General features: G+C 54.2%; 2 protein-coding genes across 3 annotated transcripts; one reads left to right on the plus strand and one right to left on the minus strand.

Annotated features, from left to right (window-relative positions):
- The first annotated feature begins 697 nt into the window (after positions 1–697).
- On the plus strand, positions 698–9328 carry UBE2L6 (ubiquitin conjugating enzyme E2 L6). Of its 2 annotated transcripts, XM_037521480.2 has the most exons (4): positions 698–766; positions 4154–4249; positions 6819–7005; positions 8466–9328. In XM_037521480.2, exons 1-4 carry the CDS (start codon positions 737–739, stop codon positions 8615–8617), a joined length of 465 nt encoding a protein of 154 aa, XP_037377377.1. In that variant the 5' UTR covers positions 698–736; the 3' UTR covers positions 8618–9328. The 2 variants fall into 2 exon arrangements, with proteins under 2 accessions (XP_037377377.1, XP_054555178.1); XM_054699203.1 differs by lacking the exon at positions 4154–4249.
- Positions 9329–10987: 1659 nt separating this feature from the next.
- SMTNL1 (smoothelin like 1) lies at positions 10988–17456 on the minus strand. The gene is made up of 7 exons (XM_037521481.1): positions 16857–17456; positions 16479–16611; positions 16319–16370; positions 15258–15419; positions 15006–15120; positions 14738–14889; positions 10988–11163 (listed from the first exon to the last, which is right to left on the minus strand). The coding sequence occupies exons 1-7, from the start codon at positions 17454–17456 to the stop codon at positions 11019–11021; spliced, it is 1359 nt and encodes a 452-aa protein (XP_037377378.1). The 3' UTR covers positions 10988–11018.
- Positions 17457–24279: the final 6823 nt, after the last annotated feature.

A 24279-nucleotide genomic window follows, 5' to 3' on the forward strand; every position in this document is an offset into this window, starting at 1 on the left:
ACAGAGTGGGGAACAGAACAGGCAGACTGACCGAAATACTCTGCTGAGGGGAGCAGCGGGCGAGACAGGAGAGGTCTGCCGCGCCATGTGGGTTGCTCCCTGGGTGAGCCGGGAATTGAACCCTTGTTGCAGAAGCTGCGGACAGCTTCACAGCGCTGCGCTCAACCCGCTGCGCCACCCGGGAGGCCCACACCCGTGTTTAGAGAAGGGGCCTGGGCCCAGCGAGGTGAAGCAACTTGCCCAGGGGCCTCCGGGAATTCTCCAGAGGGGCTAGGGCGGCGGGCTGAAGGGTGGAGGCTGCAGAGAGCCCAGTCGGGAGCTGCATTTGCAGAGCCAGCACCCCGCATTTGCTTAGGGCGAGCGTGCATGGGGGAAGGGGCCGGCGGGGGTGTGGAGCAACCCCCCCCACGGGTGGACCCCAGCCTGGCGCTCCCCGGTGCCCGCTGCCTGGTGCACGGCGCCCCCCAGCGGCACGCGGGGGTCAGGCAGCGCAGCGCCCGGCCCGGGTGTCGGGACAGGGGCGGGTGCCCAGGTCCGAGCCCCCGGGCGGGGCGCAGCCTCCAGGCTTGGGTCTCACTGGCTGCTGGTCTCCACCACCCGCCCGGAGTGAGGGGCGGGGTGGGGTGGGGCTCCTGGAGGTGGGTGTCGCGTTGGGGTGTCGGGGCGGGGCTTGCACAGGGCCGCCGGCGGGCGCACCCTCTCGCTGCAGTCCTGGGGACCCGCACTCGGCGCAGGGATGGCGGCGGCGAGAATACGGGTGGCGAAGGTAAGCGCTTGCAGGACTGCCGTCTGCGGACCCCCCGCCCTCCCGACCCCCGACCCCATCCTCCCTGGCCCCCCCACACCTTGCTTGCCCGCGTACCCCGACTGGTGGGCCCCCTGTTATGCCGTCGCCCCCCAGAGGAGTGGGCTGGAGAGAGGGGCCAGAGCAGCAGTTTGGGGAGGTGGGGCCGTGTCGGCCCGGGGTGTCGCTGGCTCCCGGGGATGTGCTGGGGATGGCGGTGAGCGCCCCGCCCACCCCGACTGGTTCAGTTTCGTTTCTCCAGCCCGAAAGTTAAGAATGTGTCTCGGTGCTGTGGGGTTCCTTGACGGCTTCGTGGGGAGACGCCAGGTGTCCTGCTGGGGCGCTGCTGGTGGGTTTTGGAAACGGTGGGTTTTGGGAAGAGGATCACCCTGTTCTCCCGACCCGCCCCCCATAATTTGGTCCTTCATTAGAGTCTCCAGAAGTTCGGAATACTGAGCAGGAGCAAAATTCTATGCGCATCCTCAGGAGGAAAAGATGCCCAAGCGGCCTGGGAGGTATCGGGAGGTGGTGGACATTTATTTAAATTCTGTTTGGCGCAGCGGTCAAGCGCTGGGTTGCGAAGCTGCCCGCAGCCTCTGCAGCGCTGGTTCGATCCCCGGCTGCTCCCCCACCCACCGGAGAGGGTCCTCCATGGCGCGCAGACCTCTCCTGCCGCCCGCTGCTCCCCTCAGCAGTGTCCTTCGGTCCTTCTGCCTGCTCTGCTCCCCGCTCTGGCTCTGGTGAATTCTCTCACCCTCCCGCTCTTCTGACTGTACCCAGTGCTTGTATAAATAAATAAAAATAAAACTTAAAAAAAAATAAATTCTGTTGAATTTATTTTTTTTTAAATTTATTTATTTATGCATACAAGAACTGGGGTACAGGCCATAGGTGCGGGGGTGAGAGAATTCACCAAGACAGTGGGGAGCACAACAGGCAGACTGACCCAAGTACACTGCTGAAGGGAGCAGCAGGCAAGACAGGACAGGTCTGCTGCACCATGTGGATAGCTCCCTGTAAGGAGGGAGGGGCTGGGACTTGAGCCAGCCTGGGTGGGGCTCTGACCCACAGGAGCTCTTTCCTCAGTCCCCTGCTTTCGTTTTCTGTTCCTCTGAGTGACATGTTTCCAAGGGGAGGAAACTCAGGAAGAAGCTGTGCTTCGAGTTTGGGTTTCACCATCCTCAGGCTGGGGGTGGGAGGCGGGTGGTGGTGGTAGAATTGTCCTCTAACAGATAAAGTCCAAGTGTTCCCAGTGGGAATCAAGCTGGAGAAATGCCCCTTCCAGAGCCTGTTAAACCTTGGACTTCATTCTTGCCAGAGAACCTTGCAGGGCTTGTAGTAGCAGATTTGGAGTGAAAAGAAAATGAGGAGTCACAGACCAAGAAGAGACAGCTTGTGGGTCTAAAGAGAGTCAGTACAGGCTGAGAGATGGGTGATGGGAGATAGGGGTGGGTTTCTATGTTGGCGGGTGGAGAAAGTTCAGGGAGTCTACAGGGTTCAAGGACCCCTCCCTACCTGTGGGCTGGATTTGGGGAGCATTCCCTCTGCTTTGTTTACACCGGGCTTTCTTGATGTCACTGTTGGCATTTGGGGGCCAACAGTCTTATAGTAAAGCTTTTTTAAAAAGATTTATTTATGCATACAAGAGCTGGGGTACAGGCCAAAGGTGTGGTGGGTGAGAGGATTCACCAGAGACAGAGTGGGGAACAGAACAGGCAGATTGACGAAAGTACTCTGCTGAGGGGAGCAGTGGGCAAGTCAGGAGAGGTCTGCTGCGCCATGTGGATAGCTCCCTGGCCAGCCTGGGAATTGAACTCATGCTGCAGAGGCTGTGGACAGCTTCACAGGTTGCGTCTTAACCCCTCATGCCACCAGGGAGGCCCCTGACAGTTCTTTATATGCTGTTTTATCAGCATCCATGGCCCCCTCTCACCAGGTACCAGCTAGTAGCTCTGCCCCCCACCATTTGTGACAACAGAATAGTTCTAGATATTGCCCAAGGGGGAGCTTAAATCACCCCCTGTGGGAAACCCCTATTTAATATGCATTAAGTCTCCTGGAGAAGATGAGCTACCTTTGAAAGTCTTTTTATCCCTTATATTTTCCAAGAAGGGTCTATTCTCCACAGGATGGACCCTTTAAAGGGGAGGAGGTTTCCTTGGTCAGATACAGGTAAGTAGTGGAGCAGGTGTGGAGACTGACATACACAGGAAATCTGTGTAGCCTGGTGTTTCCAATGCCCTTGACTGTGCACCCATTCTGAAATAACCCTTGCATTTGGGACTCACTGTTCACATGTGCCTCTCTCCTTCTCTGCTTGGGGGGCTCCAGGGGCACTCCTGTTTATTCCTTAGGGCCCAGTCCCCCCTGGGCAAAGCCTTCCTGCTCCCTCCCCATCATTATTTTTTTTTTTTCCCCCTCAAAGATTTATTTATTTATTTATACAAGCACTGGGTACAGTCAGAAGCACAGGAGGGTGAGAGAATTCACCAGAGCCAGAGCGGAGAGCAGAACAGGCAGACTGATGAAATACACTGCTGAGGGGAGCAGTGGGCAGCATGAGAGGTCTGTGCGCCATGTGGGACCCTCCTCTGGTGGCCGGGGATCAAACCGACACTGCAGAGGCTGTGGGCAGCTTCATAGCCCAGCGCTCAACTGCTGTGCCACTAGGAGAGGCCCCCTCCCTATCATTATTAACACTATTCACATCAATCACATGCCCCCTTTATTATGGTGACCTCTCAAGCATGGCCCTGTCTTAGGTGTCCCTAGAGGAGGCTCAGTAAAAAGCTCTTGGGAGAATTTTGTGATTCTGACCCAAACGACTAGGCCATGCTTCTGGACAGGGAAACCACTCTGCCTTGCCCTTGCTGTGGTGCCTTGTGGCCCCTCAGTGGTGACCTGTTGGGAGCCATCTCCCGCCCCAGGCCCTGGCTGGAGCAGTTTGGCAGGGACGAGGCAAGGTCTTTGCTGCTCCCTGCCACAAGCCCTGTTAGGGTTTGTCACCAGGCAGAAGCCTCAAGAAACACCCTGTGATGGTTGTGGACGGAAGGGAGAGAGGAAGAGAAGGAGGCAATTAGGACCTTGTGACTTCCTAGGAAGAGGGCAAGAGAAAAGACTCCTGAGAACCTTTGCTCCCCTGTTGTAACCTCTGGAAGGAGGAGCTGCGTCTTCCTTCCACCTAGTGCCTGCGGAGTGGGTAGCGCCAAAATGGGTATCTTACTCAGAGCCCTCAGCTCGATACACTCTTAAGTGCTCAGTAAATGGGGATGCACCTTGGCCAGGGTCCTTTTTGGGACCTGGGACAGGTGCTGGGAGAGGGCTGAGCAGGGGAGACTGGGCTGAGCCCTGCCTACTGCACCCCTGCAGGAGCTGGAGCAGCTTCAGGAGAATCTCCCCCCATACCTGCGGAACTTGACCGAAGACGACGCCAACATCTTAGAGTGGCACATGCTCCTTCTGCCCGTGAGTGTCCGTGGGGATCTTGGTCTTGGGTTGGAGCGACTTAGGTCAGGGCTGGTGCAGGGAGGGTAGAGGCAAGGCTCTACCTGCCTTTGCTTTAACTGGAGGTTATCCGTGGTGGTGGTCTTTCTGGTTGATTGCTTCTGAGGTCAAGGCCAGCTGATGACAGGCTGAAAGACTTTTGGATGTAGGAGGAGACCCCTTCTTCAAACCACTAGCCCTCAAGCCCCCCACAAGAGCTTCAGCAGACAAACAGCATCCAAAAACAGAAGGGAAACACACCTTCTAGAACTCCATCATAGAGAAGGATAAACCTCCTATTTCCCACAGTAGGTAGAATTTGCTCCCTCAAAACTAGCATGTATTTTGCTTTCTTTTAAAGATCATGTTTCAGGGCCTCCCCGGTGGCGCAGCGGTTGAGTGCTGGGTTGCGTAGCTGCCCGCGGCCTCTGCGGCCCGGTTCAATCCCCTGCTGCTCCCCGGCCACCTGAGGAGGGTCCCACATGGCGCGCAGACCTCTCCTGCCGCCCGCTGCTCCCCTCAGCAGTGTACTTCGGTCCTTCTGCCTGCTCTGCTCCCCGCTCTGGCTCTGGTGAATTCTCTCACCCTCCCGCGCTTCTGACTGTACCCAGTGCATATATAAACAAACAAACAAACAAATAAATAAACAAATAAATAAATAAAAATACATGCCTCTTAAAAAAAAAAAAGATCATGTTTCAGAACACCACTGTTCCGTGTGACAACACAGATAACTCATCTCTATTGTGCTGATTTTTCTTTATATTTTATTATAAGATATCATCTCGATAAAATCTTCCTTCCAGAGCAATAAGTATTCCAAAGGACCTGAATACAGGATCTCTCATTTGTTATCTAATGATTAGTCATCGGTGATATTTTCCTTGGGAAATTCATCTAAACAGCTTTGGTGGCTTGACAATGAAAATTAAAACAGTTGAGTTTTGTGTCAGCTCTTTGGAATATGAAGGGAGCCTTTTGTGGATTCTTAGATCATACCATCTTACACTGGCCTGGGCTGTGCTGTCTTTTTCTTGGACTTTTTCTGTTGTCCAGAAAAATGGAGACATGCTTGAGTTAAATCATTATTTATTATTTTAGAAACATATTTTATTTATTTTTGCATAGAAGGACAGGAGTGTAGGCCAGAGGTGCAGGGGGTGAGAGGATTCACCAGAGACAGAGTGGGGAGCAGAACAGGTGGATCTATTGAAATATACTGCTGAGGGGAGCAGAGGACCAGGCAGGAAAGGTCTGCTGCGCCATATGTGCATTAGCTCCCTGGCTGGGGATTGAACTCAGGCTGTGGTGGTGATAGCACTGAGACTTAACCCTAAGCCACCAGGGGGGCCCTAAGTCATTGTTTACGCTGCTGCCATCTCCTGTGGGCTGCTGGACTGAAGGACTCCACTTACCTGGGCACCTTCGATGTCCTCACTCTGCCTGCGCGTGGGCTAATGCATGTCACCCTTAGCATAGGCAGCACACAGTGGGTGCTCTGGAAATTCTTAGGCTGGAGTCTGGGGGATCTTCTGCCAGCTCCAGACAGCCGCCAAACTTCAGCCAGTCCAGTCCCCTCCCCCTTTTAAAATCATGGTAAAATACACATAACAGTATCTATAATCTTAAGCATTTTTATGTTTCTAATTCCGTGACATTGTTGTGCAGCCAGAACTTTTTCAACTTCTCAAACTACAGCTGTCCCCATTCAGCACTGACTCCCTGGCCTCCTTTTACCTAGTAACTAATTATTTATATAAATGAATCTGCTGTTCTAGGTTCCTCACATAAATTAAATCATATACTTGTTCTGTTTTGCCTGGTTTATTTCACTTAGCATAATGTCTTCAAAGTCCAGCCAGGCTGTGACATGTATCAGAATTTCATTCCTTTTGAAGGTTGTGTAATATATTCCATTATCTGCACATGCTACATGTTTTTTGTCCATCATCCATCAATGGACATTTGGGTTGTTTCTACCTTTTCCTATTGTGACTCGGTCTGCTCTGAACATGGGTGCACAAATACCTGTTTGAGTCGCTGTTTTTAAATCTTTTGCGTAAATACCAGCAGTGCAATTGCTGGATCATACGATCATTCTATCTTTTATTCTTTTGAGGACCCACCATGCCAAGTTTCCACAGCGGCTGCACCCTTCCACATTCCTAAGTCCTTGAGTTCTTAGGATTTCCTCATTTTCTCCATTTTCTAGCTAAGTAATGATCCTTAGGCTCATCCAATCAAATTGGCCCATTTTTCAAACAAGGAGACTGAGGCCTGGAGATGGGAGGCAGATCGACTGTGGTCATACCCCCAAAGCCGGGATCTGCCTTGTTTGATTTCCAGGCCTGTACCCTTTTGTGATCCCACTCTTCATGAACCCATGGCCTGGTCTCCCAAGAAACACAGGTACCATTGGTGTTATTGTTCCTGATCCTTCTTAGGAATGGAGCAGGAGATACCTCGGGCCAGGAGAGGAGGGGAAACCAGCCCAACACCCTGGAAGGAGACAGCTATGCCTCGGTACAGAACTTGACCCCTTCTCTTGCAGGAGCGATCACCCTACAATCTCAAGGCCTTTGGCCTATGCCTCAGTTTCCCCAATGACTATCCCTTCAAGCCACCCAAGGTGACATTCACCACCCAGATCTACCATCCCAGTGTAGACCCTGACGGACAAGTTTGCCTGTCCATCATCAGCCGCGAGAACTGGAAGGTTTGCACTAAGGCCTGTAAAGGTGGGTTTGGACCTGACCTAAAGGGAGAAATCCACACTAGATATGGGGGGGCGGTGATTCTGGGTCAGAAAAGTCCAAAAGGAAGGTGATAAAAGTGGTGAGTCTCAGCTGAGCCTGTTGTCAGATAAGAGGGGTGATTCTGAGATCTTGGATGGGCTGTCTGCCCCTCCTCTGTTCTGATGCCTGGGCAGGTGTGACAGAGCCAGGCCACTGGATCCTAAGACAGAGAAGCATGGGCCTCCCCTGGTGGTGCAGTGGTTGAGCGCTGGGCTGCGAGGCTGTCCGCAGTCTCTGCAGCGCCAGTTCATTCCCCAGCCACCGGCGAGGGTCCCACCAAAAAAAAAAAAAAAAAAAAAGAGAAGCAGCTAGTCTGTGGAGGGAAGGATTTGGACATGAAGACCACTGTGCCTTGGGCAAGTTTCTGTTCCTCGCTGGGCCTCAGTGACTTAAATGACAGCTGAGGGGACTGACCTGATAATGATAATACCCACTACTTTGTTGAGCACCCCAGCACTGGCAGCTCAGAACTCCATTGAACCCCCCAGCACCCCCATGAGCTGCTTCTATTGGCCCCATTGACTAGATGAGGATCCTGAGGCCTGTGAGAGCTGCAGTGCCCGGCTCATGAAGGTCCTCCAGCTGGTATGAGAGCTGGGCCTGGATGTACTCAGCTGCCTCGGAACTTCCAGCTGTGGAATGTTCTGGTGTGGCACTGTCCACTTCCTTCAGCCACATGTGACTCTTGAGCACTCGAAATGTGGCTCATATAACAGAGGATCTGGATTCTTAATTGTGTTGATGTTTAATTACTTTATATAGATAATCGGGCATGGCTCAGAGCAACCCCATAGGGCAGCTCAGCTCTTGGGCCTCTGGGCATGTTCAGTAAGCCGTCTGCCCAGTGCCTGGACAGCTCAGGACAACTTAGCCTGGGAAGTGGGGGTGGAGGAGGCCAGGGAAGAATGGTCCTGGGGATGGGCTTCAGGGAGATGGGGTGAGCTGTCTGGGAGATGGGCCACTGCCTTGACCCACTTCCCAGAGGCCTCTGCAAAGGATTAAAGACCAGAGGGTCATAGTGGTTTCCTGTCTTTAGCTCCAGAGCCCTCTTTTTCCAGACAGAAGTTTGTTTGGAATCCTAATATTAAGCAGAGAGGAGCTGGTTCTCCTTGAAAAGGGAGTGGGACCCAGAAAACCTATTTATCTCACCCACATCCATGGAGCTGTGGAGCAGCGTGTGAAAACCTCTATGCAAGCAACCGGGGCTTTGGACAACAGCACCAAGAAAACAAGGGGTGTTAATTTAATTGCAGAGTCAGCCTAAGAGATGGGACCTTCTTGTTGTGTGTGGGGGTGTGTGTGTGGGTAAATGCAGAGTTTCAGGGGGTGTGGGAGTGGGGCCCCTATCACCTCCTTCCCAGGATCTTTTCTCACCCTGATGGTGATCTGCTCTCTCTCCCCAGTCCTGATGTTCCTCAATGAGCTGGTAAATAACCCTGAGCAGGGGGATCCCATGCGGTGTAACCTTGCCCAAGAACTGGCAGAGAATCCTGACCTGTTCAACGAGAATGCCAAAAAGCACACCCTCCAGTTTGGAGTGGAACGGCCCTCCTGATTCTTCCTCTGACCCCTCTCTGCTCTGGTCCCTCTTCTCTTTCCGTGGTGGATGGCCGTGCCTTACAGACCAGGGGAGGGGGGTACAGAGCTCACTTTTTGTGCTCCATTCCCTAAGAAGGTTGTGTGTGCACGCACACACACACATGTGCATGTGCTGTGATGGGGGTCTGGGGTATGTGTGTCTTGTGTGGACCCACTTCCAGGTGCATCTGGCCATCTGTGTGTTTTCCTCACTCCCTGCTCCAGAGCCGGGGGGTTTAGGTTTGCAGCTCTCCGGCACGGTAATCCAGGTCTCACTAATTGCTCCATTTAGAGAGACAGGTCACCTGCAGCCCAGCTTGCAGATGAGCCCAGCTGCCAACCCGAATCAGGGCTCCAGCATCAGGGGTGGAGGGGCAGTGGGGAGTACAGGTGGGCACGTGGAGGAGTCATATTTATAATTGAGGGCCTCCCAGGTGGCTCAAGGGGTTAAGACAACCTATGAAGCTATCCACAGCCACTGCAGCACGAGTTCAATCCCCACATGGCACAGCAGTCCTCTCCTGTCTCTCCTGCTCCTCCTCTCAGCAGTGTACTTCAGTCAGTCTGCCTGTCCTGCTCCCCACTCTGTCTCTGGTGAATCCTTTCACTCCTCACACCTCTGGCCTGTACCCCAGCTCTTATAGGCATAAATAAATAAATCTTTAAAAATATTTATAATTGAGGGCTTGGTTGATTGAGTGATTGAAAGCAGTCAACTTACTGATAACAGGCCCAGGGGTAGGTGCTGAACCTTTTCTTTTCCATTGAAGAAGCATAGAATGAAGATTCTAATCTCCGTCCCAGAAATAGGACTCCATGGTTTCAAGCCCTTTGCAGTCTACTGGGTTGTTGGTTCCTGGGCTTCAGGCTGAGAGGAGTGTCTTGTCCAGCTTCCAGGGGGAGGAGCCCGGAAACCATGTTCTCACCCAGCCATAGAAGTCACAGATGAATTCTGTGGTCTGGCTGAGCAGTGGGCGAAGGGGTGGGGTGGTTTCATCAGAAAGAGGCTGGCAAGGCCTCCCCTGGTAGCGCAGTGGTTGAGCGCTAGTCTGTGAAGCTGCCCGCAGCCTCTGCAGTGCCGGTTCGATCCCCGGCTGCCGGCGAGGGTCCCACATGGTGCGCAGACCTCTCCTGCCACGCCTGCTGCTCCCCTCAGCAGTGTACTTCGTCAGTCTGCCTGTTCTGCTCCCCACTCTGTCTCTGGTGAATTCTCTCACCTTCCTGCGCTTCTGACTGTACCCTGTGCTTGTATAAATAAATAAATAAATCTTTAAAAAAAAAAAAAAAAAAAAGAAAGAGGCTGGCACTTTAGCTGGCCTCTAAGAAAAGGGGTAACTAACCTGCTTCCCATGAGCTGGTAGCTCACCGGGTCTGGAGCCCCCAAATATTGTGGCCCAAGCTGCTATGAGGGGTCAGGCCATCCTTGGACAGGGGGTCTTCAATGTGTCTTGGGGGGCAGCTCCCCCATTTCATAGGTGAGGCCCCTGAGGCCCAAAGCACTTCCACCGATTGCCTGTCCACACCTCCTGCCCAGCGCCAAGCTGGCTGCCTTTGTTGTGCTTCTCATGGGCTGTTCTCATCGGCACACAGCCCAGATGACTGACCAAGCCACACAAGAGTGTTAGCGGAAGATTATAACCATCTCAGATGAGCCATTGGAGAACAAACACAAGGCAAAACTTCAGCCAGATTTGGAAGGATTAACCTAACCAGAAAGAAGAACTTTCTGTTTACAGTAGTTCTGAGCTACTGGAAAACCACTGGTTGTCAGGAGTCAGAATGTGAGGTGTCTTTGAGTCAAGGGAATACCCCCAGGCCCTGCTCCTCAAGCTTGGGTGAGCCTTCCAGCCAATTTTCTACTCTAAACCCTGCCCTGGAGTTACTTAAGCCGGGAGAAGTGTGGGAAGAGGGAAGAGTCTTCCCACACCATGTTGAACACACATGTGCCAGGCGCGGGGCCAGGCGTGGCACCCATCTCATTCTCTCACTCAGCTCTGGGAGGCTGGAACCCCCACACCCCCTTGCAGACGGTATGCACAGAGGCTCAAAGAGGTGACCTCACTGGCCCAGGGTCCCACAGCTGGTTAGTGGTGGGCCCCAGCCCCATGTTCTTCCCCAGATGTCTTTCACAATTGTTGCAAAGGGCAGGACGAGGGAGGAATCCTGCCCTGGGATTATTATTCCAGAGAGAGGGGTCCAGGGCAGGGGAGGGAGGGAGCACAGAGGGGCCAGGCAGGGTTTTACAAAAGGACTTTAATGCAGTTAGGATTAGTGCCACTGCCCTTGCCAAGCCCTGGCTCTGCTGCCTCTGCGGGTCAGCATGAGCCTCTGGGGAGGGCTGGTCAGCTGAGCCCCTGCTCCTGGGGCCGGCGAGCTCCTCACTTCTTCTTGGTCTTCACCAGACCCTTCTGCACGAGGCTGCGGTACAGCTCCTGGATGTAGGTGTAGACGCACTTGGAGTCCGGCACAGCCAGCCGCACCATGTCATCCACCTCCAGCAGCTGGGCGCAGTCGGCCAAGTTCCTGAGGGCAGGGGTGGGGCGGGTGAGGAGCAGAGGGGAAGGGTGAGGGGCAGCCCAGCGAGGAGGAGGCCCACAGAATTGTGTAGGTTGGTTCTACAGGTAGGTAGGCCAGCCACCCCATGTCTAGTTGAGCTGACCGAGTCCGGACTTCAACTCAGCATGTCTGACCCCACAGCCCAGGCTTTCACTGCGCCGCGTGTCCTCACATGGGTGTGGTCCCCTCTGCTATTAGTCCTGTCAGCCCCCACCCTTCCACATGCATGTTTGTGTCCCCTGGAATCCAGACCAGGCCCCTCAGAAGGAATCACAAGGACAGGATTTGAGCCAGAGCAACAGCTTGCAGCTGTACCAGCTCATCTCCATCCAGCCTCCTGTATTTATCGAGAGCCTGCTATGCCAGCAGGGAATTCAGCTGAGCAAGACCAAAGCTCCCCCCTCACATGTCATGGCATTCTTGTGGCAGAAGAGACAGTAACAGTGAGGGGGGATATGGAGAAAGATGAGGCAGGGGAAGGTGTTAGGGTCTGTTCCTGTGCTAGAGAGGGGGTGGATGTTTTCAAATTGGGAACTTGCAGAGGTCTCTTTGACATTGAGTAAATCATGTGCCCATCTGGCAGAAGAGGATTCCAGGCCAGGGGACAGCATGTGCAAAGGCCCAGAGGCAGAAGCACCTGGTGTGTTTGAGCAACTGTAGAGAACTTAGCAGCCCTTTTTGGTAGCTTCCCAGCTGCTCTCTGGGGCCACGTGCTGCTCCTGGCTTTGCCGAGGCTGATAATCTGAGCTAACCGCTACCATATGCCAGTGCCTTGTCAAGTGCTTCTCGTTTTCTCTTCTCCAGCCTCAACCAGTAGAAGGACTAGAGACTCAGAGGGTTTTGGTGATTTGCCCAAGGTCAAAGTGAGTGACATGGCTGGGACTCAGCCCCAGGCTTGCCTGGTGCCGTGGCATCTGTGCCCTGAAGCCAGCTCTCAGCAGTCCCAGCGTGCCAAATCACCATGGGCGCTGGCAGCAGGAGAAACCTGGGTCCCAGCGGACATCCTCTCTTAGGGCTGAGACAGCTGGGCAGAAACCCAAGTCAGCTGGCCTGGGAGCTGGGGGAGGAGCACAGGCCGCAGGATTTCAAAGAATGGCACAAACTCCCCACCGCCAGTGCAGGACGCAGGTGAGGTGCTGTTCCTCTAACACGGGAGCCCCAGAAAGCTTTATTCCCACTGAGCGCGGGGAGTGGGGTCGGGCCCCTCCAACTGCACTGCTGATTGAGTCCCCTGGGGTCTTGAGCTCTGGCTGGTTCCTCTGCTCACCCAGGGCTGTTGGGAATCAGAGGGAGGGTTCCTCAGCGGGGTGGTGGGGTGTGATGGCTCTGGCAGGGGTCCCCTTACTTTGCATACTTAATCTTCACCCCAAACCCTAAGGGAGGTAAAGTCAGCTGCAGAGGGTCACAGAGGTAGGACAGGGTCACGGTTCAAACTCAGCTTCTCAAATTCAACTCTCCACCCTCATCCCATGCATCCGGCCCACGCCCTTCCCTTTCCCCTGCCTGTCACCTTCACTTTATTTCTTCTGCTTCCTATGGCTCCGCCTGGCTCGGCACCAAGGCCAGTCAGCTACAAGGGGTAGGAGGATGACCCAGGCCCTAAAGTCCAGGGCCTGCTGGCTGGGGGGTGCCCACGCGCCCTTCTGGTGCTCACAGAAGAGCCCTCGTCCCAGCTGGGAGTTTCACTTCCAGATCCCGGCTCTGCCACTGCCCTCCTGTACAGACAGGGTATCACCCCCGCTCTCTGCTTGTACCCACAGCATAGGGGCTTGCGAGCATCAAATGTAAAGCAAGAAAAGTACCCAGCAGAACCATTCACGTGGCTGGTCATCATCATGTGTTTCTGAGCCCTGAACAGCACTTGGTGTTCCCCCCACCCCGCCCCAGGGCACTCACCCCAGCCCTGTGCAGGAAATATTAAGCCAGAAGGGACCATCAGCCTGTGGCTTTTAAATGGCATCCTTGGAGCCCTCGGCCCTAAAGATGAGCTCCAGGGCCCACCTTAGGAAGGGGTCCGACGCTGGCTGGCGTGCTCTGGGAGCCCTTTCCAATATGAAAAGGTCCCCTTCAATCTGCGCTATATGTGGTGATCACTGAATACGTCACTTGAGGAAATCTACTCAAAAAGGAAAACCACTTGAAAAGCCCAGACCAATTTCAATCAGTGCTGCGGGGACGGGGGCCCAAGAGGGGAAGGGGCTGCGCAGGCCGCCCCGCAGATTGGTCCAGCACCTCTGAGCCAAGATTCTGCTCACATCCCCAGGGACTTCTTCCCTATTCAGAGATTTAGAAATGCACCCATGGATCCTTTGGGGTCCTCCCTGGCCTCCCTTTCCGCGTAGCCCTATCTCACAGTCCTATCCTCACCGGGCCCAGGAGCCGCTCCCCGGGGCTGGACAGAGCTGGATGCTCCTGGCATGACTCCTTGGGAAGCCCGAGGTCACTGGGGGATGCTCAGCCCTTCCTGGTGGGCGGAAATGGAGGCCCATGGCTGAGGCTGGCATTGGTGATTTGGTGTTGGGAGTCTCCACTGCCTCCCAGCAGCCACAGCCCTCGGACGCTCAGATTCTTTCTTGGGTCTCAGGCCTCATACTCCTCCTGCCTTTTTTGTCTAGTACCACCCCTTTCTCCAGCACCCCACCACCTCTGGCACCCAGCCATGTGGACCTCAGCCATGGTTCCCACTGCAACCTTGGAAGTGAAAAGTAACGATCATGGGCCTCCCTGGTGGCGCAAGGGGCTAAGATGCAACCTATGAAGCTGTCTGTAGCAATTGCAGCACAAGTTCGATTCCCGGCAAGGGAGCTACCCACATGGCCTAGCAGACCTCTCCTGATTTGCCCCCTGCTCCCCTCAGCAGTGTATTTCAGTCAATCTGCCTGTTCTGTTCCCCACTCTGTCTCTGGTGAATCCTCTCACCCCCCCCACACTTCTGGCCTGTACCCTGGTTTTTGTATGCATAAATAAATAAATTTTAAAAGATAAAGTAACGATCACAGCTGTGCTATCATTCATTATACTGCACAGCAGTGTAGATTTCTTTTGAAGTGTTTGCCCTGGGTTAGGTGCTGTTAGAGCACCTTCATTTAATTATTTCACTCAGTTCTCACAATCACTCTGCAAAGAGGAGAAACATCTTGTCCATTTCAGAGGTCAGCCTGTGGAGGCCCAGTGAGGTGAAGGAGCCAGACCACCCCACTGACAGCAAGTGGCTGTAGTCAAGGCCCCCAGATGTCCTCTACCCCTTGCCCTGCCTGCATCCTCTTTAGGACATCTGCCTCCACTGTATTTCCTGTGTGTGCTTCTGCTCTGCAAACTGCCTGCAGGCAGGGATTTTGTCATTTTCACCATTACCCTGTCCTGAAACAGTTTCCTGGTGCTCAAGAATTGTTGGCTGCAAGGATGGGTGGCCACAGCCTCTCCCTGACCCCCAATGACCTCACCATACCCCTCCACCATACCCCTCCTTCATGGCCAATACAGCTCTGGCCTTGGGCACCCAGGCCTTCCGCTCCCCTCTGCCACCCCAGCTGGGGCTTACTCTGCGGTGGTGAAGGCCAGGGTGAAGTTGTGCCGGCGCTGCGTGGGGTCCAGGGCTGCGTAGTCAAAGGCGTCGGGGAAGAACTTGTGGATGAGGGCGCAGAAGGCCATGCCACTGCTCCAGCTCGAGGAGAAGTTCTGGATATCCACGTGCTGCAGGCGCCCAGTTCTCAGTGAAACGGCCCCAGGGCCTACACTCGGCCCCTCTGAGACCCCACCTTCTGGCCACCCCTGTGCCCCTGATACCCCCACCCCCACACCCCGTGCACCTCGTAGTTTCTCGTCATGGCGCGGCACCACTCCAGCAGCATGCTCTTGACGCTGCCGATGGCCGCCCCTGCCGCCTTCGTGTTTCGGAACAGAGCTGTGGGGCCCGAGGCTGCCCTGTGGGGGAGGGACCAGGGGGCCGCGCCCCAGCCTGTCAGGGAGCAGCCCCAGCCCCAGGTCCAGCAGGCGTCCTCCTGCCCTCCACCCCACAGGCCCTGGAAGACCCACCCAGCAGCTCCCGGCCTGCATCCTACCCTCCAAACTTGTCCATGATGGCTTTGCGGTTCTGCCCACGGGTGCTCCTGGGCCGCGCAGGGGCCGACGCCCTGCGCTCTGGAGGGGCCTTCTCCTTCTTCTTCTCCTGGGCCTGCGGGGGCTCTGTGGGGCTCTGGGGCACATCGCTGGGTGAAGACTCACTACATGGAAAGGCCGAGAGAGGTATGAGAGGGACGGGCACCAGCCACTGCAGGGCAGGGAGTGGGGGCAGAGGGCGCTGCCGCGGGTGGGTGGTGTAAGGGGGCACATGAAGTGATGGCACCCATTCTTGGTGCCCTTTTACCAGATGTCCAACCTTGGGAGCCAGATCTGATCTGAGTTTGAGTCCTGGTTTTGCCTGTTACATGCTGTGTGATCTTGGGACTCTCATATTATGGCTACTAGCCTCAGTTTCTTCACCTGTCAAATGGGAACGAGACTTCCTACCAACCCAGGTGTGCCTGCTTGAGTGCTCAGTGACTATTCACTGCTGCTCTTTCCTTAAGAAAATCACCTGGAGGTGAATTTCAGCTCAGCATAAAGGAAGATTCTTCTAACGTGTTCTTGGAATAGCAAGAAAGAGGCTCTCCATTTCCCAGCCCCACCACGCACGGGCACCGTGCTGGCTGGCTGCTTTACACGCAGGCGTCGCTGAGCCTCACACTCTGCAGAGGTAGGGGCAGTTGCTGTGCTGGCTTCACACGGGAGGAGAGGTCAGGTGACGTGGCCAAGGTCACATGGCTGCTAAGTGGCAGAGTCATTAAACTTGGGGCTTCCTGAGCCTGCACTTGTGCATGATGCTGACCCATGGGGCCACACTGGGCTGCAAGCTGAGGAGCCCCCAGGAAGAGGAGGCTTCAGCGATGGGGTGGGGAGGGACCACACTCCCTCTGCTCCATAGTCTGGTTCTTGGTTCCCTGAGTGCTGCCCTGGACCAGGGCATGACAGCCAGGAAGCCTGGGGTATCTCACAGTCAGGACCCGAGGAGGCTTTCAACCTGTAGACCTTGTAGGGAGCAAGTAGTGGGGAGTTGGGGGCTGTCCCGGGGGGCTGACATTACCTGGCTGAAGGACTGCTCTCTCCAGAAGCTGCGGTGTCTGGACTCAACCCATCTGGAGGAAAGGAGCAGGAGGCAGGGAAGCTGTGCTACCCCTGCATGCTCCCACACTCCCCTCGGGTTAGCCCCTGCAGTGCCGGTGGGCTCCGGGGCGCCCGCTCACCTGGGCTGAGGCAGATGCCCTCCTCTGTGGGGCTCTCGGGCCACTCCTCGGGGGAGCTGGGACTCCCCGGGGTTCTGTCCTCTGATTCTCTCTCTACACCCTGGTCCTGTTCTTCGTTAGGACCTGCTGACTTCTGGAATGAACATGATCTGTGAGGGCTCATAGTCACACAAACACCTGCCCAAGGCTTTGTGAGGGCTTCGGAAAGGTCTGGAAGGCAGCCTGGGGCACAGCGTTGCATCCCCACCCCAGGTTCCTAATATCAGTGGGAGGAAGACTGGAGTTTCCCAAGGAAATAAGGCAGGAGGGAACCTGCTTTGCCAGTGGCAGGGGGCCCGACACTACAGGGGCTGCGCCCCTCTTCCTGGCCTCACTCACCATCTCCTCCTTCGAGTCCGTGTCCCGAGCGCCAGCTTTGACCTCATGTGCCCCAGCAGATGAGGCTTCCGCCTTGGGCTCCTCCGTCTTGTTTCTGTCCTCCTGAGAGGCCCTCGTGGCCTCCTCCTTCCCGTCAGCCTCCCTGGCTTCAGTCTGGACCTTTGGCTCAGCCTTGGCCTCCTCATGCATGTCGGTTTTCTCCTGAGGTCCAGGCTTGGCCTCTTTCTCTTCGGTCTTCTGCTTCTCAGAGTCGGCCAACGAGGCCTGCTCTTTTCCCTTAGCCCCCTTGGCTTCAGTTTTGGCCTCTTCTTTCCTATCAGTCATCTCCGGAGGAGCCTCCTTTGGAAGCTCAGCCTCCTCTTTGGAGTCCACCTTGACCTCATCCAACCCATTTGCTTCTCCTGGGGATTCAGCGGAAGTGTCTTCCTTCCCCGGTGCTCTTTCCTGCTTTCTGGCCCCCTCTGGAGGGTTTTCTTTGTCGTTTCTCCCCCCTGTGCCTTGGGCTTCCTCCTCTGCAGAGCCTCCTAGCTTCTCTGGGGCCTCTGTGGATGGGGAGACTGCGGTCCCATCCTCAGAGGGCTTCCCTTCCTTCTGCTCCATTTCTGGAAAGAGAAGACAAGCAGGCCCAGTGTCGCCCCGCCCTCAGAGAGCGCTGGTCTGTGGGTCAGTCCTGGACCCCCACCACTGGACGTGTGACCCAAACCTCCACTTTCCTTGTGGTGAAATGGGGGAACAGAGAACTGCTTCCCTAAGATGGGGAGTTAGGGCCTTGACCTGATGTTGGGTGGTGTACACCTAACAGCAATCTTCAGGTGTGGCTTTTTTTTTTTTTTAATTCTTATTTTACATTGCTGTTCTGTCTTCTATTTTATTTATTTTTTTTAAGATTTATTTTATTTATTTATGCATATAAGAAATGGGCTACAGGCCAGAGGTGCAGGGGGTGAGAGGATTCACCAGAGACAGAGTGGGGAGCAGAACAGGTGGATCTACTGAAATACACTGCTGAGGGGAGCAGCGGGCGAGACAGGAGAGGTCTGCTGCGCTATGTGGGTCAGCTCCCTGGCCAGGGATCGAACTCGTGCTGCAGTGGTGGGTGACAGCCTGATAACGCGGAGACTTTAACCCCTGCGCCACCAGGGAGGCCCAGATGTAGCTTTGGTTTTAAAAAAATTGAGGTCATATATAGTGCCCCCCCCCCTTTATCTGTGATTTCACTTCCTCTGGGTTCAATTACTGCCTGGTCAACCAAGGTCTGAAAATATTACACATTATACACAATGATATTTTGAGAAAGAAAGAGTGAATACAGGAGAGGGAGAGTGAGTATAACACACAGCTTATTTTACAGCTGCTATCATAGTTCCCTTTTATTATTATTATTATTATTATTATTTATTGATGTTCGTCTCTTACTGTGCCTAATTTATAAATTAAATTTTATTGCAGGCATGTGTGTGTGCGTGTGTGTGTGTGTGTGTGTGCATGTGTGTGAAAACTTATCTAGGGTTTCTCACTGACCATGGATTCAGGCGTCCTCTGGGACCCCCAGGGACATGTAATACCTTCTCAATGATTATGCCTCCTTTTGATTAAGCCGGTGAGGTGGTTACAATTTGATAGTTGCCTCTGGAAATACCTATGGCTGCTCTCCCCTTTGAATGGAGACAGCTTGGCCTCAGATTCAGCACCCAGAGCAGGTAGGAGTATCCAGATGGGACCTGATAACACTTTTATTTTCATTGTTCTTATTTTTACAGTAAATTTCTATTTCTGGCAAGTGATATTGAGTCTCCATTTCCAGTAGTGACTTAATTATTTCCTTTAAAAATACATGTATTGGGCCTCCCCAGTGGTGCAGTGGTTGAGCGCTGGGTTGTGAAGCTGCCCACAGCCTCTGCAGTGCCGGTTCGATCCCCGGCCAATGGGTAAGGGTCCCACATGGCGCGCAGACCTCTCCTGCCGCCCGCTGCTCCCCTCAGCAGTGTGCTTCGGTCCTTCTGCCTGCTCTGCTCCCCGCTCTGGCTCTGGAGAATTCTCTCACCCTCCCCCGCTTCTGACTGTACCCAGTGCTTGTATAAATAATTAATTAATTAATTAATAAAAAAAAAATACATGTATCGAGGGCCTCCCTGGTGGCACAAGGGGTTAAGACGCAACCTATGAAGGTATCCACAGCCACTGCAGCATGAGTTCGATCCCCGGCCAGGTTGGTGACCCACATGGTGCAGCAGACCTCTCCTGTCTTGCCAACTGCTCCCCTCTGCAGTGTATCTCAGTAGATCCGCCTGTTCTGCTCTCCGCTCTGTCTCTGGTGAATCCTCTTACCCCCACATCTTTGGTTTGGCCTGCACCCCAGTTCTTGTATGCATAAATAAATGAATCTTTAAAAAAATAAAAATACATGTATTGAATTCAGAAATAAGGTAATTTAAAGAAAGACATTTAGGAAAGCAGAACACAGGTGATCCAGTTGTAGCTAAATCACAGGAGTAAAATGCTACATTTAACTGGGAGCGAGCTGGTCTCCTGGTGGCTGTCAGTCCTGCCAACGCCAGTTCTCCAGGAAGAGGGTGCCCTGAGCAGGGAAGGGCTTCCTTTGGAGAATAGAAATGTGCTCTCCCTATTCCTGGCCCTCCAAGGAAGGCTGTGACACTTACCTTGGGGTTCGCTAGCGAAGTGCTGCATATGCTATAGCAACTACACAAGCAGGTGGGGGCACAGGGCCGGCTCTCCCACCTCCCTGCCCTTCTTGGGGTGTGTTTACAAGGGAAACAATCTCCATAGGGTTCAGAGCATGACTCAGGCATTAAGAGGAGTAGACTCTCCTGTCACTGCCTAAAAATACCCCCTGTCGTCTGTAGTGCCATCGTTCTTGGTGACAGTGCCCAGGGCACCTGGGTAAATGGGACAGAGGACAGGAGTCAGGAAGACAGGCAGAAGAGGGCCTGGCTTATATTCCTGCCACCATTTGTGTTTTAGTGGGGTCCCTGGATTTGGTGCCCCCACCATCTCCTGGGAAGCAAAGTGGGATTTGTAAAGATGCTCACACAGTCCTCCACTTCTGGCCCTCCGCCGCCCCTCCAGGGCTCAGGGGCTCCAGCAATGTATTAGCAGATGAGGGGACACAGGAGCCGGGGTTGGGGTGCAAGCAGCAGGAGCCAGGAGGTGGTGTAGCTGGCTCAACCCCAGGCTCCTGGTCACTCAGAGACCAGAACCGGTCCCTTTGCACCCCCCCCCCCCACCCTGCTGCCCTCCGGGCCTCAGTGTGCACTGAAGATGACAGGGCTGGTTTCGATCAGATTTTCCAAACTGTATTCTGTGGAAAAGGAGGGTATCCCAAGGTATTAATAGAGGCTGGGACAGGGGAAATATCCTGACTGTTCCAGAAGCAGCTTATTCTTTACTCTTTTGAAGCATACAACTTCATCAGCTCTTAGATTCCGCAGAGCTCACAGTAGAAACCTTAATTTTGCTGAACTCTCTTTATCCCAAACCTTTTTGACTATGAACTTTGTTTCTTGGTTTTCATTTATTTTTGCTTTGCTTTTCCCAAGGGGCATCCACCACCCAGTGCGGTGTTGAGCAGAAAAGGTGCAGCAAAGACTGGTCTAAAGGACTCACACCCCTTCCCGCCCCACCTCCTCCTCTGGAAGGCAGCTTGCAGTCGAGATGGAGAGCACTGCTTCCTGAGTCTTCCTCTGTGTGGTGGGGTCCCAGCTCCCCCTTTTATCAGTTCTGTGACCTTGAGCAAGGTAGCTTTCCTGTCGAGTTTTGGTTCCTGGAAATAAAAATACGTCTTCTCCCATAGGGATGCAGAAGGCTAAGGGAGCTAACGTACGTAAGTGTTTAGAGGTGTGTCTGGCAGGACAGTGTGCTTGGCACACGTGGGTGCATGTGGGCTTCTGCCCACCCCAGTGCCAGACTAAGGTCCGGACCTGATAAGGACATTTTGTTGGTAAGCAAGGCAAAGAGAACTGGCCGCTGGTGAGACAGTGAGCCCTTTCCATATCCAAAGTGTAGTTGGAATTGGCTGAAGCACAATGGAACAGCCCCCCCACTTCCCTTCCCCCTCCATTTGCCATACTCTCAGGCTGTGGAGGGGAAGGGCAGGTGAACACACAGTCACACACCTCAGCCATCCTGCGTGTTCATCACCTCAGCTTTCCACCCTCTGGGCTTGTCATAAATAGACAGAGTGAAGAAATTCGGGATACTGAGAAAGCGGGGTAACACCACCCACCTCAGCATTAACGATTCCACAGTGGTTTCCAGCTTCTACCGCAGTGCCCTCTTTACCTGGTTGGTCCTCACGCTACCCCCTCAGAACAGGTGTTATCACCCCACTTTACAGATTAGGCCCAGGGAGTTGAAGTCACTGGAGAGTTTCATGGCAAAGAGTACCTCGCACCAGGTCTCCTGATGGCCGGGCCAGAGCCTGTGCCAAAGGTGCTGCCCCCTGCAGCTCCTTGGCCAGTGCCCCATCAAAGCCTCCCCAGCAGTGAGGGGGACCCCGCCAGTGGGGGGCAGAAATGGGAGAGGAGGCGTTCCACTTTCTTCTAGACCTTTCCTGAAAGTTCCTCCCTCCTTGCCTTCCTTCTTACTCTCCCTCTCCTTGCTTCCCCAGGAAGACTTCATACCAGCCCTGTTTTGTGTCCAAAGCAGCACTGCAGACAGCTCCCACCTCCTTCCTCCTGTATCCCTTGGCTGACCAGGAGGATAGAAGAGAGCCGGGTACCCAGATCCCAAACCCCGTGCTGATGACCTCCACGGCCCACTGTCACCCAGTTTGTCTTCCAGTGGTCCTGAGGCTTCCACTGCCCCAACCCCCGCCAGGAGACACCGCTCTCCACCGCTCAGAGTCAGCCTCCCAGCCCAACAGGACTGCTGGGACTCCCAAGTCCAGCTCTGCCTGTTGGGCCCTCCCCAGGGATGGCCACCTGCAGGCCACTCTGGAGGCAATCTCAAGATGCCCCACACCCCAGGGCCGAGCCCCGGGCCTCTGGCATCTAAGGAGAGTTGATAAAGTGGAGGAAAGGATTAGAAAGGTCCCGAATTTCTCTAACCATGGAGCTCTGTTGGAGGCTCTGGCTCTTGGAAGGTGGGGAGGGGGCTGGCAGAGGGAGGGGGTGCTGAGAAAGGGGCCCAGGGCTTCTCCTACCTGTGGGGCCTCCGCCTGTGGGCTATGAGCTGTGTCCTCCTCCAGCGGTGCCGGCTCACTCCCGAGGCAGGGCTGCCCTTAATTAAGCCCCCAGCTCTTCAGTCCGCCCCCCACATCCCTTACCCGCCTTCCACCTCCTTCCACCCCCCTTCTGCCCCCACTTCAAATCCCTTACCCGCCTTCCACCTCCTTCCACCCCCCTTCTGTCCCCACTTCAAGAGCCCGGGGCCACCCGAAGAGCATTGTTTACTGCCCAGTTGGTACAACACTTTCCCCTGGACTGGGAGGCTCGGATTTCCCATGAAGCTCTGACAGGTGGTAACTTTCAATCACAGCGCGTGCCCCCGCCTGACGCAGGCCTGGCCTGTGCCACCTTGCTTCCCAGTGTATTGGTCTGGCCCTGGAGATCCCAGAAAACCACCTGCAGGCCTGTTTGGAGAAGTCACCAGCCCTCCGGTGTCCCCTGCTCATCCAGAGCTCTGCGGCCTCTGGCCCCACCTATGTTCCATTGTGCTCTCCCTTTTACTCTGCTTCAGACAAAAGCAGCTGCTGTGGGGTGGGCTGAGGAGGGGCGAAGGAGACAGCTGCCGCTCTGCCCTGGGGGATGTGTCGGGGAGCACACTGGAGAGAGCCCTTGGCTTCCGAAGGGGGAAGGGCAGAGAGGAGAGCATGGGCCAAGCTGATGGAGCGCAGGGTTGGGAGTCTAGAAAACACAGAACGGAGTTCTATTTTGAGCTGAAGTGACTGCCACGCAGTAGGCTCTGAACAAATTTTTAGACTGAATTTTGCCCAGAAAAACAGCACATCTCTTCCTTTTCTGTGTGTGTCCTGTGGCCTAAGAAAGGGGCTACCATGGGGGAAGCACGCAGGGGGATCCCACTAGTTAGGAGGCTCAGGACTTTCCCAGACTCCTCCCTGGCCCCCCTGCTACAGCCACACCCGAGTCCTTCTGGTACACTAAAGGGATTCCTTGCCACGCTCAGGACTAGATTTTTACTTCTGCTCTATGCAAGACTAGCTCCTTCTCCTTCTGTCCTCAACTCAAATTCCACCTGCTCGGGGACATCTTCCCCACTTTGCTTCCTCTCCATCCTGCAGCCCATCTTATTGTCTTCATAACATTTACTGGGGTCCAGAGTCTGCATGTGATCGGTCGCACTAGACTCTGAGCTCCATGTGGGCAGGGCTTACCAAGCTCATGTCTGGCTCGTATTAGCTGCTCAAGAAATATATCTTGAGTCAATAAACAAGTCAGTGAGTAAAAATATGGAAGAGGAACTTGGGGGCCTGTACCTCCTGACTGAAAGCCAGCACCAACGGCTGGTGGTCCAGTTGTGCAGGTTGCCCCTGCCTCCGGTATCAAGATATCTCCTTCACGCCCTAGAGCGTATCTGCCCAAGATGGTTGAGATTTTCCAATATCTCTCTGGCCTGTCGTCCTTTTTAAAACACTTATTTCTCTTTCTCTTTTTTATTTTGTTTTGTTTTTAGAGATTTATTTATTTATGCATACAGGAACTGGGGTACAGGCCAGAGGTGGGGGGGGAGAGGATTCACCAAAGACAGAGTGGGGAGCAGAACAGGCAGATCCACTGAAATACACTGTGAAGGGGAGCAGCTGGCAAGACAGGAGAGGTCTGCCTCACCATGTGGGCTGCTCCCTGGCTGCGGTGTTGCAGAGACTGCTGATTGCTTCATAGTGCAGTGCTCAACCCTTTGCGCCAGGGAGGCCTGATAGTGCTGAGATTTTAACCCCTGTGCCACCAGGGAGGCCCCCTGTTTCTCTTCTTATCCTTTTGTCATTAGGTATTAAAAAAAAGCAAAATAGCAGATCATTGTATCACCCGTTACAAGGTTGCTTAGCCAATTTCAGTTATTCATTGATCAAATGCTTCAACACCTGATAACACCTAATATGCGCTGGAGATGCCACACTGAACACAACAGGAAATAAACTAAACCAGATCATGGAGCTTACATTTTATGGTGGGGAGACAGACCATAGGCAAGTCTTTAAATCAAATCTGTTGTTTTAGATGGTGACAGACACTGTAGAGGAAAATGAAGCAGGGAAGTGGAGACAGGATGCTTTACTTGGGGGTGGAGGACACTTTAGGATGGTCAGGAAGAAATCAATGCAGAGAAGTGATGCTGGGGTAGAAACTGGAAGGGAGAGTGAGGGGTGGGATTCTTTGGGGGAGAGGATTCCAGGCAGAGGGAACAGCAAGTGGAAAAGCAGGGGAGCATTGGATGAACAGGAGGC

The sequence above is a fragment of the Talpa occidentalis genome, unplaced genomic scaffold (genome assembly GCF_014898055.3).
Source record: "Talpa occidentalis isolate TD23 unplaced genomic scaffold, MPIMG_talOcc4v2.1 talOcc4.3, whole genome shotgun sequence".
Lineage (NCBI taxonomy): Eukaryota > Metazoa > Chordata > Mammalia > Eulipotyphla > Talpidae > Talpa > Talpa occidentalis.

Coding starts and splice junctions, on each gene's coding strand:
- UBE2L6 (XM_037521480.2), top strand. CDS start 737: ATGGCGGCGGCGAGAATACGGGTGGCGAAG. Junction 767..4,153: donor CGAGAATACGGGTGGCGAAG/GTAAGCGCTTGC, acceptor GCACCCCTGCAG/GAGCTGGAGCAGCTTCAGGA. Junction 7,006..8,465: donor TTGCACTAAGGCCTGTAAAG/GTGGGTTTGGAC, acceptor CTCTCTCCCCAG/TCCTGATGTTCCTCAATGAG.
- SMTNL1 (XM_037521481.1), bottom strand. CDS start 17,456: ATGGAGCAGAAGGAAGGGAAGCCCTCTGAGGATGGGACCGCAGTCTCC. Junction 16,371..16,478: donor GGGCATCTGCCTCAGCCCAG/GTGAGCGGGCGC, acceptor CCTTTCCTCCAG/ATGGGTTGAGTCCAGACACC. Junction 11,164..14,737: donor CTGGCCTTCACCACCGCAGA/GTAAGCCCCAGC, acceptor CCCTGCCCTCAG/GAACTTGGCCGACTGCGCCC.